Raw genomic sequence first — 15,321 nt, forward strand, 5'->3', positions numbered from 1 at the left:
TTCCCAAATGTAGTCCAGTATTCTTACACACATCTTCATTTACAATACATTTGTCAACCTGTGAATACAAATCACTACAGGAACACATTATAACTTGCGTTAAATCAAGCTTTACCTACCACCTGCAATATATGTTTCAACTACATAGAAGAAAAGGTGTTATATCTGAGTGTTTGTCTGCCAGTGGAACAAACACTGCTGGTGTTACAGATTCTCCTTCCCCACATAGCTCCCACAGGTTCCCTAAATCTGCTCGGGAGAGTGGGGAGACCCTCTGGAACAAATCAATGATTAAGCAAGGGGCTTCAGGAAGGCAAAAGGAAAGAGTGGTCCCATTGCGTAAGTGGAAGTCCAAATGCATGAAAAGAGAAGATATTAAACCTAAAAACACTCATATTATGCCACTATGCATGATTCTCGCATTCTACTGCTTAAAGACTACAAAACTAAAATGTGTTTATCTTGTATTTCATGCTTTAGCACAACTATTGTCATGAATTTTTTTCAGTGAGGAAAAGTAGCTGAAAATACTAATTTCTAAGGGTGCAATACTATGTATGGTTAGACAGAAAAAAAGTTCTACAAACTCCCAGCATGCCCCAGCCAGCATGGCTGCCTGGGTCATGGTGGGAGTTGTTGGACTCATTTTCTGTCTAAACATGCATAGGATTGTGTCCTAAATCAATGAAGTATTTCAATGCATTAAAATACCACATAGCCTCTTTAAACCTTAACATTCACAATTAACACTCTAATCACTAAAGGGTCACCACGTGACATTAGTCTTGATATTTTATTTACCAAGTTTTGCCTTTTTTTGGATCAAACGTCAGCCCATCAGAAGTGAAAAAGTAAAGTAGTTTGGTGGACCCTTATTCAGAGGTCCATAAATGTGAGCTTTGCTTCCTACTCTACATATGCTTCAGATGGCTACCGAACTAGGTAATTCAGGGTGCTGGTGGTAGGAAGGATTCAACAGATGTTACTTTAACTGTTTCTCAAACTGATGAAAAGTTAACGTCCTTGAAAATTACATTAACATCATGAAGTTTTGTGAAGTAAGTCTGGTATTGCACAAGACCTTTTGTTTCAGATGAGTGGAGCGTGTGTAAAGAGTTTTGCTCCCTGCCCATAAGCAAGGGTGGTGCAAAATAGTGTATTTGCCCAGCCCACATTTTTTACTGGCAGATATCAGAGTCACTATGGCAGCTACGCTAGAAACCGAAAGGTTAATCTACAGGAATGCAATAGGCTCAAAACTGTATCTGTTACACATAGTCCCCCCGCCCTCCAAAGCTATCAAGTGGCTTTACTTCCTGCATTAAGTTCCTTTTCCTCCTCCACTCCATCAAAGCTTAACTGAATGGCACAGTAATAAGACAGTCTTGCTTGTAGAGGTATGAAGTCAGAGGTACATTTCTCAATATCTTGGGCATTTCTAACATGAGCATGCATGACCACCTTTCTATCAAGAGAAGCCCTCAAGTTGTACCAAGCCAGCCAGGGCAGGCTCTGGAAGTGCACTTTAGTACGAAGGGGTGTGTACAAGTACACTGGGTGGGGAAAGAGACTGGTAAGTTCAGTAACAATTATGCTAAGAGGAGGGCAGTGCTAAGACAGAAGTACACTACAATTACAGCTACAAGAAACGTGTATATATATGTAGGCCCTAGAAAAGACACATAAGCTCCCTGGGAGTCAAAGGGCCAAGATCCCTAAGCAACCAAGATAATGTTATTGAAGTTAGACATTTTGCAGATATTGGGGAAGGATCAACTACATAGGGGCTAAAATCCCACAAGGCGAGAAATATCAGGTCATAAGAAGCAGCAGGTAAATATCAGTTTCAGCAGGTGAAAGTTTCAGCGAGAATTACCAACTATAAATGGAGGGTTGGACGAAATATAAACCTAGGAGTCGGAAGGGGGTGGCCCAGGGCGGAGAGGAGTACAAGGGAGGAAGGTTACAGTGAGACCTTACTATGGCGCGGGGGAGGGGGCGTAAAGATGGACATTACAAGGTGTGGACAGGAAGACAGAAGCTGGAGTGGAGGGAAGAGAAATAATGGGAAGGAAATAAACGAATTGCGATCAGGGATTCGGGCGGGGGGTGGGGCGAGGAAGGTTGTGGTAAGAGTTTAGTAAGGGGGTGGGGGAACCAGCCAGGTACCCAATCTTTCCCAGGCACCCCATAATACTCACGCCTTGTCCACCAGCTCCCGGACCTTCCACATATTCAGCATCGTCGACGTCGTGGCGGCGGCGGCGCCGAGAGATCCCCTCTCGGTCTAGGCCCCTATTAGTTCCCCAGTCTTCCTCTCCTCCTTGCTCTCCTCCTCCAGGAGCCCAGCTAGCCACTCTACCGCCAGGCCTGTCTAGCCTCGCCACCTCCTCAGCTTCGCCAACGGCACAGAGAGAGACAGAGAGAGAGACTCGGTTTCGCCTCCGGAAACCGGTAGCCCAGGGCCGCAAAGGCGGGTGGGACATGAAGTCCAGCCTCGACGCGGTAGAAACGACGTTCCTTGTTAGGGAAAGGCGATATATCGCATAGGATACTGGGAGATGTAGTCCTATAGGTTGTGACATCGTGGCAAAAGAGCTTCTCCCGCAGGGTTCGCTGGGTATTGAAGTTTTTTGGGGAATCTGAGAGGAATGGCAGTTGGATTTACTTTAGTGGAAGTAATGTGTAGTAGACGAAGCTGGGATGACGGTGTCCCGGCTGCAGGAAAATTATGGATAAGGCTGTAATTACCTGGAAGTAAGTCTCACTGAACGCAGAGGGACCTACTTCTGAGCAAATATACATAGGATTGCACTGTAAATGTTTCAGGAATTGAGGTTCTATAATGCCATGTTTGTCTTTAGCAACGAATGTGGGAAGAAGGGAAGCTAACATTTCATGAAAAGTATTTTGGTTTCAAAGTTGCTGAGGTTCATTCATTGACATAAAGCTTTTTTCTGGAACAAAGAGAAATGAAATCTGAATTCCAAAACTATTAGCAACATGGGAGCATAAAGCTGCAGCAAGAGTAGGAGCTACTATTATCCTTTGTTGAATGTTAAAGTTATAAAAGATTTTTTTTAAATTATATATTTTATGTTGCATATAAAAACGTAAGAAGGACCATGCTGGATCAGATCACAGGTCCATCTAGTGCAGCGCTCCGTGCACACAGTGGCCAGCAAGCTGCCTGTGGGGAGCCCCCATGTAGGGCAAAAGTGCAACAGCACCTTCCCACTCAGGCCCAGCCCAAGAGGTTGCTGCCTGAACCAGGATCTGTCCTGCTGTCACATTCCCCCAGTCCTGTGGCCTCCTCCTCCCCACCCCCCAAGGAGCAGCTGGGGGTTGGGGGGTTGGAAAGGAGGTGGCGGCAATCTCCCTGGACCTCTAGCAATACCTTGTCAGATGCGTGGCTGCCACGCACCTCCTGAAGGCAGAAAAACCTTACAGGCAGTGCGCAGGCCTATGCTACGGAAAGTAACTTGGCAGGCAAGGCGCAGCCGGGAGGTCAGGCTGCACCCAGGAGGTGAGGCAGGGATGGGCACAGCAAGGTTAGGGGGGACGGGGGCTGCTGCTGCTTCTTGGTCCTGCCAGCTGGCTGCATGGCCAGCAAGACCAAGCAGCAGCAGACCTGTTGGAGGGGGAAAACACCTCTCTTCCCAGCCTCCACCATATGTTGTGCCCACTTCCTAACGCTTCATGGTAGGACCAGCCCAAGCTCCCACTCATGTCCCCTAGCAACTGGTGTACGTAGGAATACTGCACACACACACACAAAAGCGGGTGGGGAGAAATGAGTCCTCAAGATGCTGAACTTTTTATTATTTTTTTATATTAGGTTGAGAAGCCCGACGCATTTCAGCCTGTATTTTTTCTAGGCCTTCCTCGGGGTGTTGTAGGAAGTAGTCTGCAGAGTTCTTCTTTACAACAAAAGGTCTTAACTGGTTTATCAGTGGCTGGACCAGCCCTGCTCCCACTCATGTTCCCTAGCAACTGGTGTACATAGGAATACTGCCTCTAAGAGATAGCATATAGCCTTCAGGACTAATAGCCACTGATAGCCTTTTCCTCCAGGCATTTATCCAACCCCCCTTTAAAGCCATCCAAATTGGTGGCCATCACTATATCTTGTGGAAGTGAATTCCATAGTTTAACTATGTATGAAGAAGTCCTTCCTTTTATCTGTCCTGAATCTCCCACCAATCAGCTTTATGGGATGACCCTGAGATACAGTATTATGAGAGGAGAAAATGTCTCGCTATTCACACCATGCATAGTTTTGTACACCTCTATCATGTTTTCCCTCACTCATCTTTTCTGCAAACCTAAACATTCCCAGCTGTTTTAACTTTTCCTCAGAGAATAGTTGCTCCAGCCCCTTGAACATTTTAGTTGCCCTTTTCTGCACTTTTTCCAGCTGTACAATGCCCTTTTTTAGGTATGGCGACCAGAACTGTATACAATATTCCAACTGCACCATAGATTTGTATAAGTATAATATTGGCAGTTTTATTTTTGATTCCTTTTCTCATAATGCCTAACTTGGAGTATACCTTCTTTACATCAGCCACACACTGGGTTGACATTTTTCATCGAGCTGTCCATCATAACCCCAAGATCTCTTTCTTGGTCAGTAACTGCCAGCTCAGATCCCATCAGATCCTTAGGGTAACTATAAAAAAAGAAGACAGAGCTGCTGTATCTTTACAAATTGTATAGAAATGAGAATTTCAGCAGGTATCATTTGTATGCATACAGCACCTGGTGAAATTTTCTTTTTATCACAACAGTTAAACCTGCAGGAACCCTGCCCTGTTTTGTATCGGGTCAAAAGGGCAGGGCTCTTGCAGCTTTAACTGCTGTGATGAAGAGAGAATTTCACCAGGTGCTGCATGCATACATGCTGAAATTCCCTGTTCTATACAACTATTAAAGATGTTTAAAGATGTCCTCCTTTTCATATGATCACCCTACATTAGGTTATACTTAAAGTTGGAAGGGCAATGGATTGGCAGCATGGAACAGGCAAAAGAATGTTAGCGATTGATAGGCCAGGAGCACCAGGGGCAGCAAGTAGCTAGTAGTGGAGGAGATCTCATTTAGTGATGCTGCCAAAATTCAAAATTAGTCCATTCGTAAGTCAAATCTAGTAATTCTCAAATGTATAATAAGCCCTGACTTCAATCCAACAAATGTTAATATTTTCATAATTGAAACAAAAAATTAATATGAGTTAATTTATATTTTCGGTCCAACTTTGCCACCTCCTCTTTGACAGCTTCAGCAGTATGCCAAAAGTGGTTTACATAATGATAAGAAAATAGAAAAATAATTAAAATATAATAAAATCAAAATAATACAATATGACATGAGAACTAAAAGACAGATAAAAACAAACACCAGGATTAAAATGATGTTTAAAAGTCCTGGGAAAATAAAAAAGGGGTTGCGTAGTTCCAGAAGGAGAGCAACATAGTAACTAGGCAGATCTCGCTGAATAAAGCATTCCACAGTTGGGATGCCGCCACTGAGAAGGCCCTCCTCTCCCAGGAAGCCACTGACCCACAGAAGGCCTTCTCCTTAAACAGCTGTAATCAAATTAGATGACAGCAGCATCCAACTCATTGGTTACTAAAAGCCTGGGAAAACAAAGCTTTATGCCTAAAATTCCACATGGTAGGCACAAAATGAGTCTGTCTCTTGCACTCATGTCCTAGTTGTGGGTTTCTCACAGGCAGCTGGTTGGATAGTGTGTGAACAGAATGCTGGACCAGAATGGTCTTTGGTCTGATCCAGCATGGCTCCTCTTGTATTCTTATTTATTTATTTATTTATTTATTTATTACATTTTTATACCACCCAATAGCTGAAGCTCTCTGGGCGGTTCACAAAAACCAAGTTAACAGTTAACAAACAAAAATGGTGGGGAGATTTACTCCGTGGCTCCAACTCTGCTGCTCTGCAAGTCAATTCAACTATCTGGCATCATGGCTTCATTTGGAGAAAAACCTTTTGACTGGGGAGGAAATTTGACAACTAGGGTGCACCACCAGAGAAAAGGTCCTTTCTCTAGTCACAGTTCACCAAAGTTGTACAGTACACACATAACTTTGGTACTCAGGGGTTGAACATTTCGTTTTAAGTTGGATGTCTTTGGAAGCAATTTAAGCATCCTCCCTTGTGGTGGCTGCAAAATGAGATATGGGGTGGTTCAATAAGAACATGCAAACTAGAATAGTGGTCCTTAATACAACAAAGTATAACAAGGACTGGTCCAAGTAATTCAGTGAGGCAGAGGAAGAGGACGGTGAAATGAACACATATTAGAGATAGGTGGGAGAGAGAAATGGATAGATGTGCTGAATTTCAAAAGGCATCAAGCTATTATTATTATTATTATTATTATTATTATTATTTATTTATATAGCACCATCAATGTACATGGTGCTGTACAGAGTAAAACAGTAAATTTTCAATAAAATTTACATTCAATAAAAGCTAAAAAAGTGAGTGCCTAAAGACAGAAATCTGAGATTAAATATGGGCGATGTTGGGATTATGTATGTTGTATATGCAAGATCCCTTTTGTCATATTTTTGTGAAACAGTAAACAAATGGAAGGGAATTAAATGAGGACTCTGCATTAAAACCACCTCAAGAGAATAGTAACTCATCCAAGTTGTCATCAACTTATTGCATGATTTGTCTTCAGCTATTACTCATCTACTCAGGAGTACTAAGCAGTTATCATAACAATTCACTTATGACATAACAAACTCTGTAGAGTTAGGAAAGTAACTTCATAGTTGTAAATCTTTTTTAGCCTAAGATAATTTTTCATCTACACTGACTCCCCCTTTTTATAGTTTATATATGTTTTATAGCCCTTACATACATTTACAAAGAATGTTGTATCAGCCTGAATATTAGATCTCAGATCGTGATACATTTACTGATTTTATTTAAGGGATTTCACCTGCTAAATTTACACAGGAGTGTGTTCATATTGCTGTGAGAGAGTGAGCAAGAGAGAGATTTTCTCATGCTCTGTTTCATTCAAGATAATTGCTGATCACGTAGTAGTTAAGACATGCCCTAACTATTACATCCCAAATAACAGCCCTCTGATATTTGTACTGAGTAACTGAGAACTCTTTCAACATCACAGAATGTTCAGGTTTTGGCTTGCATATCAGGTCTCCGAAGTGTTGTCATTCTTTTAAATAATTAAGGAAAGGAGCATTGGAAAAGTGGTTCTCTTCTGTTGATTAGTTTTCTCCTGGCTTTTTGTCATACTGGGATACCTATTTTTTTGTTTAAATGTATAGCCTGCCCCATTCTGAATGTAACCATGTGGTGGGTAATAATGAACCTTCCCACCTGCCCACCCCATGACATCTCATTAAAACAGAATAACAATTCAATGTAATTACAGTTCAATCTGCACCTTTCTGCTGACTGAACCCTGATTCTTAAACGTCATCCTAAATATGGTATTTTTGTATTAAATGTTGTTCCCTGCCTCAATCCAGAGGGAGAGGTGGGTAAGAAATAAATATATTAATTATTACCATCATCATTATTAAAGATTCTGAGGTTTAGACTTTGAATGTTTAAGGAAAGGGAGCCCCATAACTAGGTGGGAGCAACACACACCTCTCCCCTCTCATGGGATATTGTGGAAGGTTAAAACAGACTGCTGCGATGTCAATGAGCGAAACAGCACCATTGCTGGAGAGGGAGGACTGCAGCAGGACAGGACGTGGGGGGATGAGGATGACGAAGGGCCTTCCTAGACCAGGGGTTAGTGCGGTGTGAGGCCCGTGCTCATTCCTGTGCATCCAAATGACGCACAGAGGATCCTGGCCTCAGGCAGGGCTTGAGCCGCCCTGGCCCTGTGCTAACCGGAACAGTTTGTAGTGTGATTCTTCCCATGGTCCCGGGCTCAGGTCATTATCGCGGGCATGTAGCCTGTTCCGCTGCTTTTCCCGGCTACCGCATTTACTTGCGGGTAGCCGGGAAAAGTGGTGGAACGGGCTGCAGCGCTCCGTAGAGGGCTGCGGCCATCACGGCGAGGGTAGGGACATGGGGGGGATGGGAGCCCAGGGGCGATTGGAGGGGACGAGCGGCGGAGGGGGATCACGGCCCAGGGGAGATGGGGGGGAATCGTGGACCAGGTGACAGGGGGAGGAGTCGTGGGGAAGGGGGGAGTGGAGTTTTTTTTTTAAAAAAAGGACTTACCTTTGCACATGAGCTCACGTGCGCATCCTTCCACTTTAGCAAAAAAAAAAAAAAAAAATGGCGGACGCGACGGGGCTTCTTTGCGTGTGACGTGTGGATAGGCACGATGGCCCGTGCTAATTGTAGCACGGGCTCACAGCGCCTGAAGGCTGGATTTCCAGGTAGGTCTCGCAAGGCCCAAAGACTACTCACAGTAGCTTATTAGTCTGATCGTGTGGGAGATAACAGTAACTTGTTTTCAAAATAAGCTAGTATGAATAGTTTACTACCCACTATGGCTTATAGTGACATCCGAATCTGACCAAAGTCAAAAGATGACTTTGCTATTCAAACAAACACTTCCCCAAATTCACATCGGCTCAAACTAGGCTCACAGAACCAATCTTTTATCAGGCCTATTAATCTTTGGTTTTCTTAACTATCCCATTCTATACCTATCTTATTCTGGCCCCAGAATTATTCTGGCCCCTTATTCGTTGACCCCGTCAACGATGGGGTAATAATCAACTCGGCAGTTGTTTATCTAGGGGGTACTCCCCAGATGATATGATAATCAACCATGGTATGGATTGGGATCAGCTTTGAGCTGACTATTACTTCACTTATCCCCACCCTCTCTTCCCCTCTCAGTCCCCCTGCTAGTTTCCCATCAGCCATTGCTGTCGAAAACTATCCTGCTGGTTTGACTAGAGTAGCGACTGACGCTTTGACTGTTCTTGCCTTGCGATTCAGTAGCTGACAAAATAACCAAATGGTGACCAACAAAATAACCAACAATGCCCGCCACACAAGATAACCAACGGTGATTCAAATAGCCAACTCTGCACAGTGTTTCTTCTTTGTGTGGGTTATTTCAGCCAATAACAAACCACTGGTTAAAACAAAACACCTCCACACAACATGACAACCCACAGTGGGGAAAATAACCAACTGCCAACTATTTAAACCACCATTGGTTAGGGTGTTATCTGAACCCAGTCACAGAGAGAAGAAATACCATGGCCTTTGTATTTATGAGCTACCTGCAGCAGCCTCAATTATTTTGTAATTGGTTTTAATTCCCCGGCCCCTGGGTTTTGTTACTACTCACTTTGGCATGAACTTAATGCAAGCCTTCAGCCTCCAAGATTTGAGATCTCTAGAGAAAAAATGTTAATCTGTTAAACTGCTTGGCTCTTGTTTGCCAGAGTTTTCTGATGGGGAAACTATTTGCTGCACATCTCTTTTGATACTCTGGGGTATGGGTGTGGGGGAGGGATGATAAATGGTGCCACCTTGAATGAAAAGCTTTGTTATTGAGACGAAGGAATAAAAGAAGAAGAGGATCAGCAAGGTAAGAGCTCTAGAGAGGCAGCAGTTGTCAAAAACCTTTCCTCATCAAACAAGCTTCAGAGAACCTTCACAGACGGATTTTTAGTAACAGTCAAACGTAAGAGTGTAGGAACTTGACGTTCTGTCCCTTGGAGAGCGGAGGCATTGACAAAAGACATGCAAACTTGAAAAATGTACATTGGTGGAAAAATCCATCATGACAAGAGACTGCACTTAAGTCACCAAATGGACCTCACCCCTGGGACAGAACTCACTTATGGTTGCACATCCACTGAAGCCATCCATAGATTAAGCACATGGCCAATGAAAGGGAAGCATTTGGCAATCAGATCTTTCAAAAACTATTCAGCTCTTTACACTGAGTGCTTGCTGTCATTGACATGCACTTCCCTGCCAAACCTCCACAAAACCACCAGAAGTGCTGAGCCATTCAGAGCTGTTCCGAAGCACAGATACATCTTTCAAATGTCGCTTAACGAAATCCCTCAAAACTGGTTTGTTAGAAGCCTGACTAAGCCTTTCAGCCACTGTTTGCATTAATTGCACATGAAAGCTGAGCCTTTTTTGTGTGCCTGGTTTCACCATGAAAGCAGCACCAACTAGCTGGTTTTTCAGGGATTAAGACTCAAACTACATGTTATATGGAATTCCTGTGATCCTTTCCTCTGTATTTGTTTGTTTGTTTGTTTTAGTCAAATCAGCCTGAAGCAGGCTGCATCCAGGCAGAAAAGGTTGCTAACTCTTTCCTCTTCACTAGTTTTCCAGCTCAAAATCACCTTCTCCAGACTGATTATACACAAACACACATGTTTGCATTTATGTGTAAGAGTTAACTTACGGAACTAAAAAACAAAAACTGTCTATGTACACATCAGAAAATCTGAGTTTGCTATGCACAAATGTTTTATAATCACTATTCCCTATTTCTATATTCACTTACCTCATTCTTTTCTTAGTCAACATATTAAATGATATTGCTATTTCCAATAACTCCATCACCACATTTTGATAATTAGATTGCTTATTCCAATAAGCAACACATTATTTCCAAGTTTTCAAGGTGTTCTTTTTCATTTGCTGACCAGCCCAAGGTATTTTATAGTAATTTTCCTGTATATTAATAATCTGTGACAAATAATCCTTCACAGGCCTTCAGCGCCATTTTCTTAGTGGAAAGGCAGGGTACAACTCAATCAATCAATCAATCAATCAATCAATCAACTTTCAGTCCTCTGTTTATGGTAACAGTTGTTGTTGATTCTCCAATTCTTAGCAAAGTGAATACATACAGCAATTAACACGTTTCCTACCAATTTACCTATCTTATCTGGTAATATAGTTGCAAGTCCACATAAAAGAAGGACTAAAGGATCAAAACACAATTTATATCCTTTATCTTTTCAGTAATATCAATTATATTTCTCCACTGGATTTTCTCACCAGATATGCCTAAAGACAACTTTTTCATCTATGGGAAAAAGGATACAGGGCAAATAAGTAGCGAAGGGAGAATGATTTTGAGCTGGGAAAGGACCAGAGAGGAAAAGGCTAAGTGGCCAATGGATATTAGTCAAGATGTTTTCCCGTGGGTATCTGGTTGGCCACTCTGGGAAACAGAATGCTGGACTAGATAGGCCCTTGGTCTGATCCAGCAGAGCTCTTCTTATGTTTATGTTTTTAATGGGCTCTTTGTAACTTTTGTTTTTTAAAAACAAAGATACAGGCAAAACACATTGGAAGCAAACAGAAACACAGAAGATTTCTTACCCCACCAGATCCCCAGGAAAAAAATCCTGTATCCCCAAGTTGCAGACATCTCACAGCTCCCTGACCTCACCCACTGCCTCTGTGTCTTCCAAACTAGTAATTGTTTTTTCCCCACACACAACACACATAGACACCTGACATCTTTCGGAATAAGCAATAGCCTTAAGTGAAAAGCCACTGTATGGAGAGAGAAATAACTGGTTGAGAAACCACTAAATAGTTAATGCATGGAAGAATAGGGAGCTGGGATGCTGGTTTGGTCTTCCCTTTTTTCTTTTTTACACCTACTTTTTTAGCCTGCTTTAGCTGTAACAAGACTCTGACCAGTTTCAGACGACGTGAGGGTGGTTACTAAGCCACCATGGCTTGTTCACCACTCCTGCGTTTGCTGGTCTCATGCTGGCTCATTTCCCTAATTACCCCTCGCTGCGTCTGGGTTGTCGTGAGTGCGGATGGCTGGGTGTCATGGTTCCAAGCCCTCCTGCAGAGATGTGAAACAATAAAGAGGTTTGCTGTGCAATCCACAAAGCTTTATTCAGCAAATAAAGATCTCTTCATACCTGAAGGGAGTGACAATGCCAGGACCTTTCTTCTAAGCTTAAATAGGCTAACTAAGCTAGGCAGTTGCCCTTTCAACTAAAGGGGAGTGTTTCCCGCGCAGTCCATGAGTTACTTTAGCTTAGGGAGGGTCTTTTTTGAGAAGCCTTTGGCAAGTGACTGGCCTGGCAGACTGCCTCTCACCTGCTCTCTCTCAACTTGTGGCAGACTTTGGGATATGTCAACTCCAAAGTCCCCTCCCTCTCCGACAAAGGCTGAGTTCCCAGGGACAAGGGGAGAATGGGCTCTGAGCCATTGGCATTCTCTCTGATAACCTCCTGAAGAGTCTTGGAGGATCTCCTCCCATGCTGATAAATTTATCTTGGCTGATAAATTTGTAGTTCTGCTTCTTTTTCTTCTTCAGATTCTGAGTCTAATTGACCTCATGAAACCCCTTTCCCCATACTAAAGAGAACAAACCTGATCCTAACACTTAAAAAAGTGTTTAAAAAAGCACCCAGAACCCACACGCTCTTGTAGGGTTGCTAGATGGTTTGGCTGTTGCACCAAAGTGTGAAAAAAAACCCTCTTAGAGAAGATAACATGTTGTGTTATGGGGTGTGTGTGTGTGTGTGATCAAGAGACTCATAAAGGCAAATAAAGCTTTATTAATTATGGTATGCGCTAAGCTTGGAGGTTTCTACCCATGTTCAAGCAAATTATCATTGTCGTCATCATCATCATCATCATCATCATCATCATCATTTATTGCATTTATATCCCGCCTTTCCTCCCCAAAGGAACCCAAGGCAGCATACATAATCCTCCTCTCCACTTATGCTCACAACAACAACTCTGTGAAGTAGGTTGGGCTGAGAGTCTGTGACTGGCCCAAAGTCACCCAGTGGGTTTCCATGGCCAAGTGGAGACTAGAACCCAGATCTCCAGACTCCCAGTCCAACACTTTAGCGACTACACCACACTGGCAAATGCACATAGAAGCCCCCTACAGACCTTCCAGCTCAACACAAGAAGTTTGGGGATGCGGAGAGCTGGGACTACACACATAAGGATATTTTGGGTGGGGACAGTGCACACTGCTCTTCACCCCTGACACACATTGATGCTTCCTGTTCGGGCATTACACTTGAACATGACTAGTGTCCGATATCTGATTACATCACAATTGCTTGTGGCCATTTTGATTTCTTTCTAATTGGTTTGAAATTCTGATATCTTCCTAATTGGTTTGGGTATAACATCAATAATCCATTGATGGGAAGATACCAGAATCACTTTTTTATTTTTAAAAAGTGATCATAAGCTGCAGTGCTTGAAACTATGACATCCAGGTTAATTGGTTTGTCTTGTTCCAGAAGGCATTTAACGGCAATATAAAATCACCTGTGATGCCAGCTCCTAACTGAAAGCAGAAATGTTTGAACAGTGCATGAATTTTGTGGTTTCATTTTCTTCCTTTGGGTTCCATGGGCTTAGCTACTTTCCAACACTTTGACAAAGTATTCTCTCTTCCCTTTTCCTCCTTCCAAGACATTTCATCCAGGATAAAGAAAAGTTCAAACAACAGATGTTTGTAACCATTGGAACATAGTTCCTCTATAATTCTCCTGGCTGTCCACAATGAATAAAGCTGGGCACCTATTTCTTTTATAGGGCAGCCTTCAGAGATTGCTGTGCGAGGGATCCAAACTGTCATGCTTATCTGAAGGCAGAACTACATATTACTCCATCAACACATTTTTACTAGCTGATAGTAATGATGGGCATTTAAATGAATGGGAATGATGGATTTCTTCAGGACTATTATGGTTAGGCCTCAACTTGAGAACTGCATCCAGTTCTCGGCACCACACTTCAAGGATGCAGACAAGCTGGAGGGGGTTCGGAGGAGGACAACGAGGATGGTCAGGGGTCTGGAAACAAAGCCCTATGAGGAGAGACTGAAAGAACTGGGCATGTTTAGCCTGGAGAAGAGAAGATTGAGGGGAGATATGATAGCATTCTTCAAATACTTGAAAGGTTGTCACACAGAGGAGGACCAGGATCTCTTCTTGATTCTCCCAGAGTGCAGGACATGGAATAATGGGCTCAAGTTATAGGAAACCAGATTCCTGACTGTTAGAGCAGTATGGCAATGTAGCCAATTCCCTAGGGAGGTCGTGGGCTCTCCCACACGAGAGGCACTCAAGATGCAGCTGGACAGCTACCTGTCAGGCATGCTTTAATATGGATTCCTGCATTGGGCAGGGGGTTGGACTCGATGGCATTATAGGGCCCTTCCAGATCAACTATTCTATGATTCTATGACTTCTGCATGCAAGGCACCACAAGATCAGTATTTCAAGATTGGTCTATTAACAAGACTTGATCTATTAAAATCATAAGAATGGCAACTTGGAGAAGCTTGCATAATTTATCCACATTTCCACTCTGCCTTGCTAACAGTGACTGAACATGTAGTTCAGTCACAAGCAAAAAAAGAAAAGAAAAAAAAGTGCCTTTGTCAGAGAGCTGTTCTGTTTCTGTATCTTTTCTGTAATAATATATTCCCCTTGCAGTGGAATGCCATTGCCTCTGGCAAGGTATCCCTTTTACTGAGGCGAATGCAAAGCTCAAAAGCCTTTAGGTATAAGAAAGCAAGTACTCTACTGGTGCCTATAGCTAATTTTACCTTGGTGCCTTTCCTCCATTGCTGAAAATATGAATTCCTTAAAGATACTGGACAGTCCAGCTCCGTTCAATGACAGAGTTAATTCATGACGGATCAGCGTCAGGGCATTGTGGGTGCAAACCGCAACCCCATCTGGACTTCAGCGTTCTGCAGAAGATTGAATAGTCAGTTCCTATCAACTGTTTCCCAATTTCTGCATACAATCTCCACAGACAGAGTTGTCTTGTGCCCCTTTGTGTGTTGGAACCCACAGCTCTTCTGTGTTAGTGAATGTAGAAAATTGTTTTCCATCAGAAAATTACCAAGGAAAGAGGGACATCGCAGGTGCTATTTTTTTTTAACTGAAGAAGGGCTGGTTGTGCAATTCCAAGGCCCTGATCCTTTGAAAAAGTAAGTTTTTTTTTAAAAAAAATCCCCACTGATATCGGGCCCCAACCCCTTCCCCCGCCATCGCAGGGATGGCGAAAATACTGCCCACCCCACCCCCTAGGGCACAGAGTCTCCCACCGCTGCTCCGTGCCCGTTTCCAGAGCTGCACTTACTCGCGAGGAGGCGAGATCGCATGCCACACTTCCCACGGTCGTCAGGATGGTCCCAGGACCACGGGGAAAATAGGGATAACTGGGCAACCAGTTATCCCACGATAATAGAGGGGTTCTCCCTGGTCACCCCCGGGATCCCCTGTGCGTCATTTGGATGCACAGGAACGATCTAGGGACAACTCCAAGTAAAAAGGCTGGTGTAGACATGAG

At 43.2% G+C, this 15,321-nt stretch overlaps 1 protein-coding gene across 2 annotated transcripts in view; it reads right to left on the minus strand.

The window, feature by feature from the left end:
- Positions 1-2,438, minus strand: part of CLINT1 (clathrin interactor 1) — an 84,188-nt gene extending 81,750 nt beyond the window's left edge. For both annotated transcript variants that reach the window (XM_063120927.1, XM_063120926.1), the window contains exon 1: positions 2,202-2,438. In XM_063120927.1, coding sequence (XP_062976997.1) covers positions 2,202-2,242 — 41 coding nt within the window. In that variant the 5' untranslated portion in view covers positions 2,243-2,438. The remainder of the gene's footprint in view (positions 1-2,201) is intronic.
- Positions 2,439-15,321: the final 12,883 nt, after the last annotated feature.

The sequence above is a fragment of the Elgaria multicarinata genome, chromosome 3 (assembly GCF_023053635.1).
Source record: "Elgaria multicarinata webbii isolate HBS135686 ecotype San Diego chromosome 3, rElgMul1.1.pri, whole genome shotgun sequence".
In the NCBI taxonomy this organism is placed as follows: domain Eukaryota; kingdom Metazoa; phylum Chordata; class Lepidosauria; order Squamata; family Anguidae; genus Elgaria; species Elgaria multicarinata.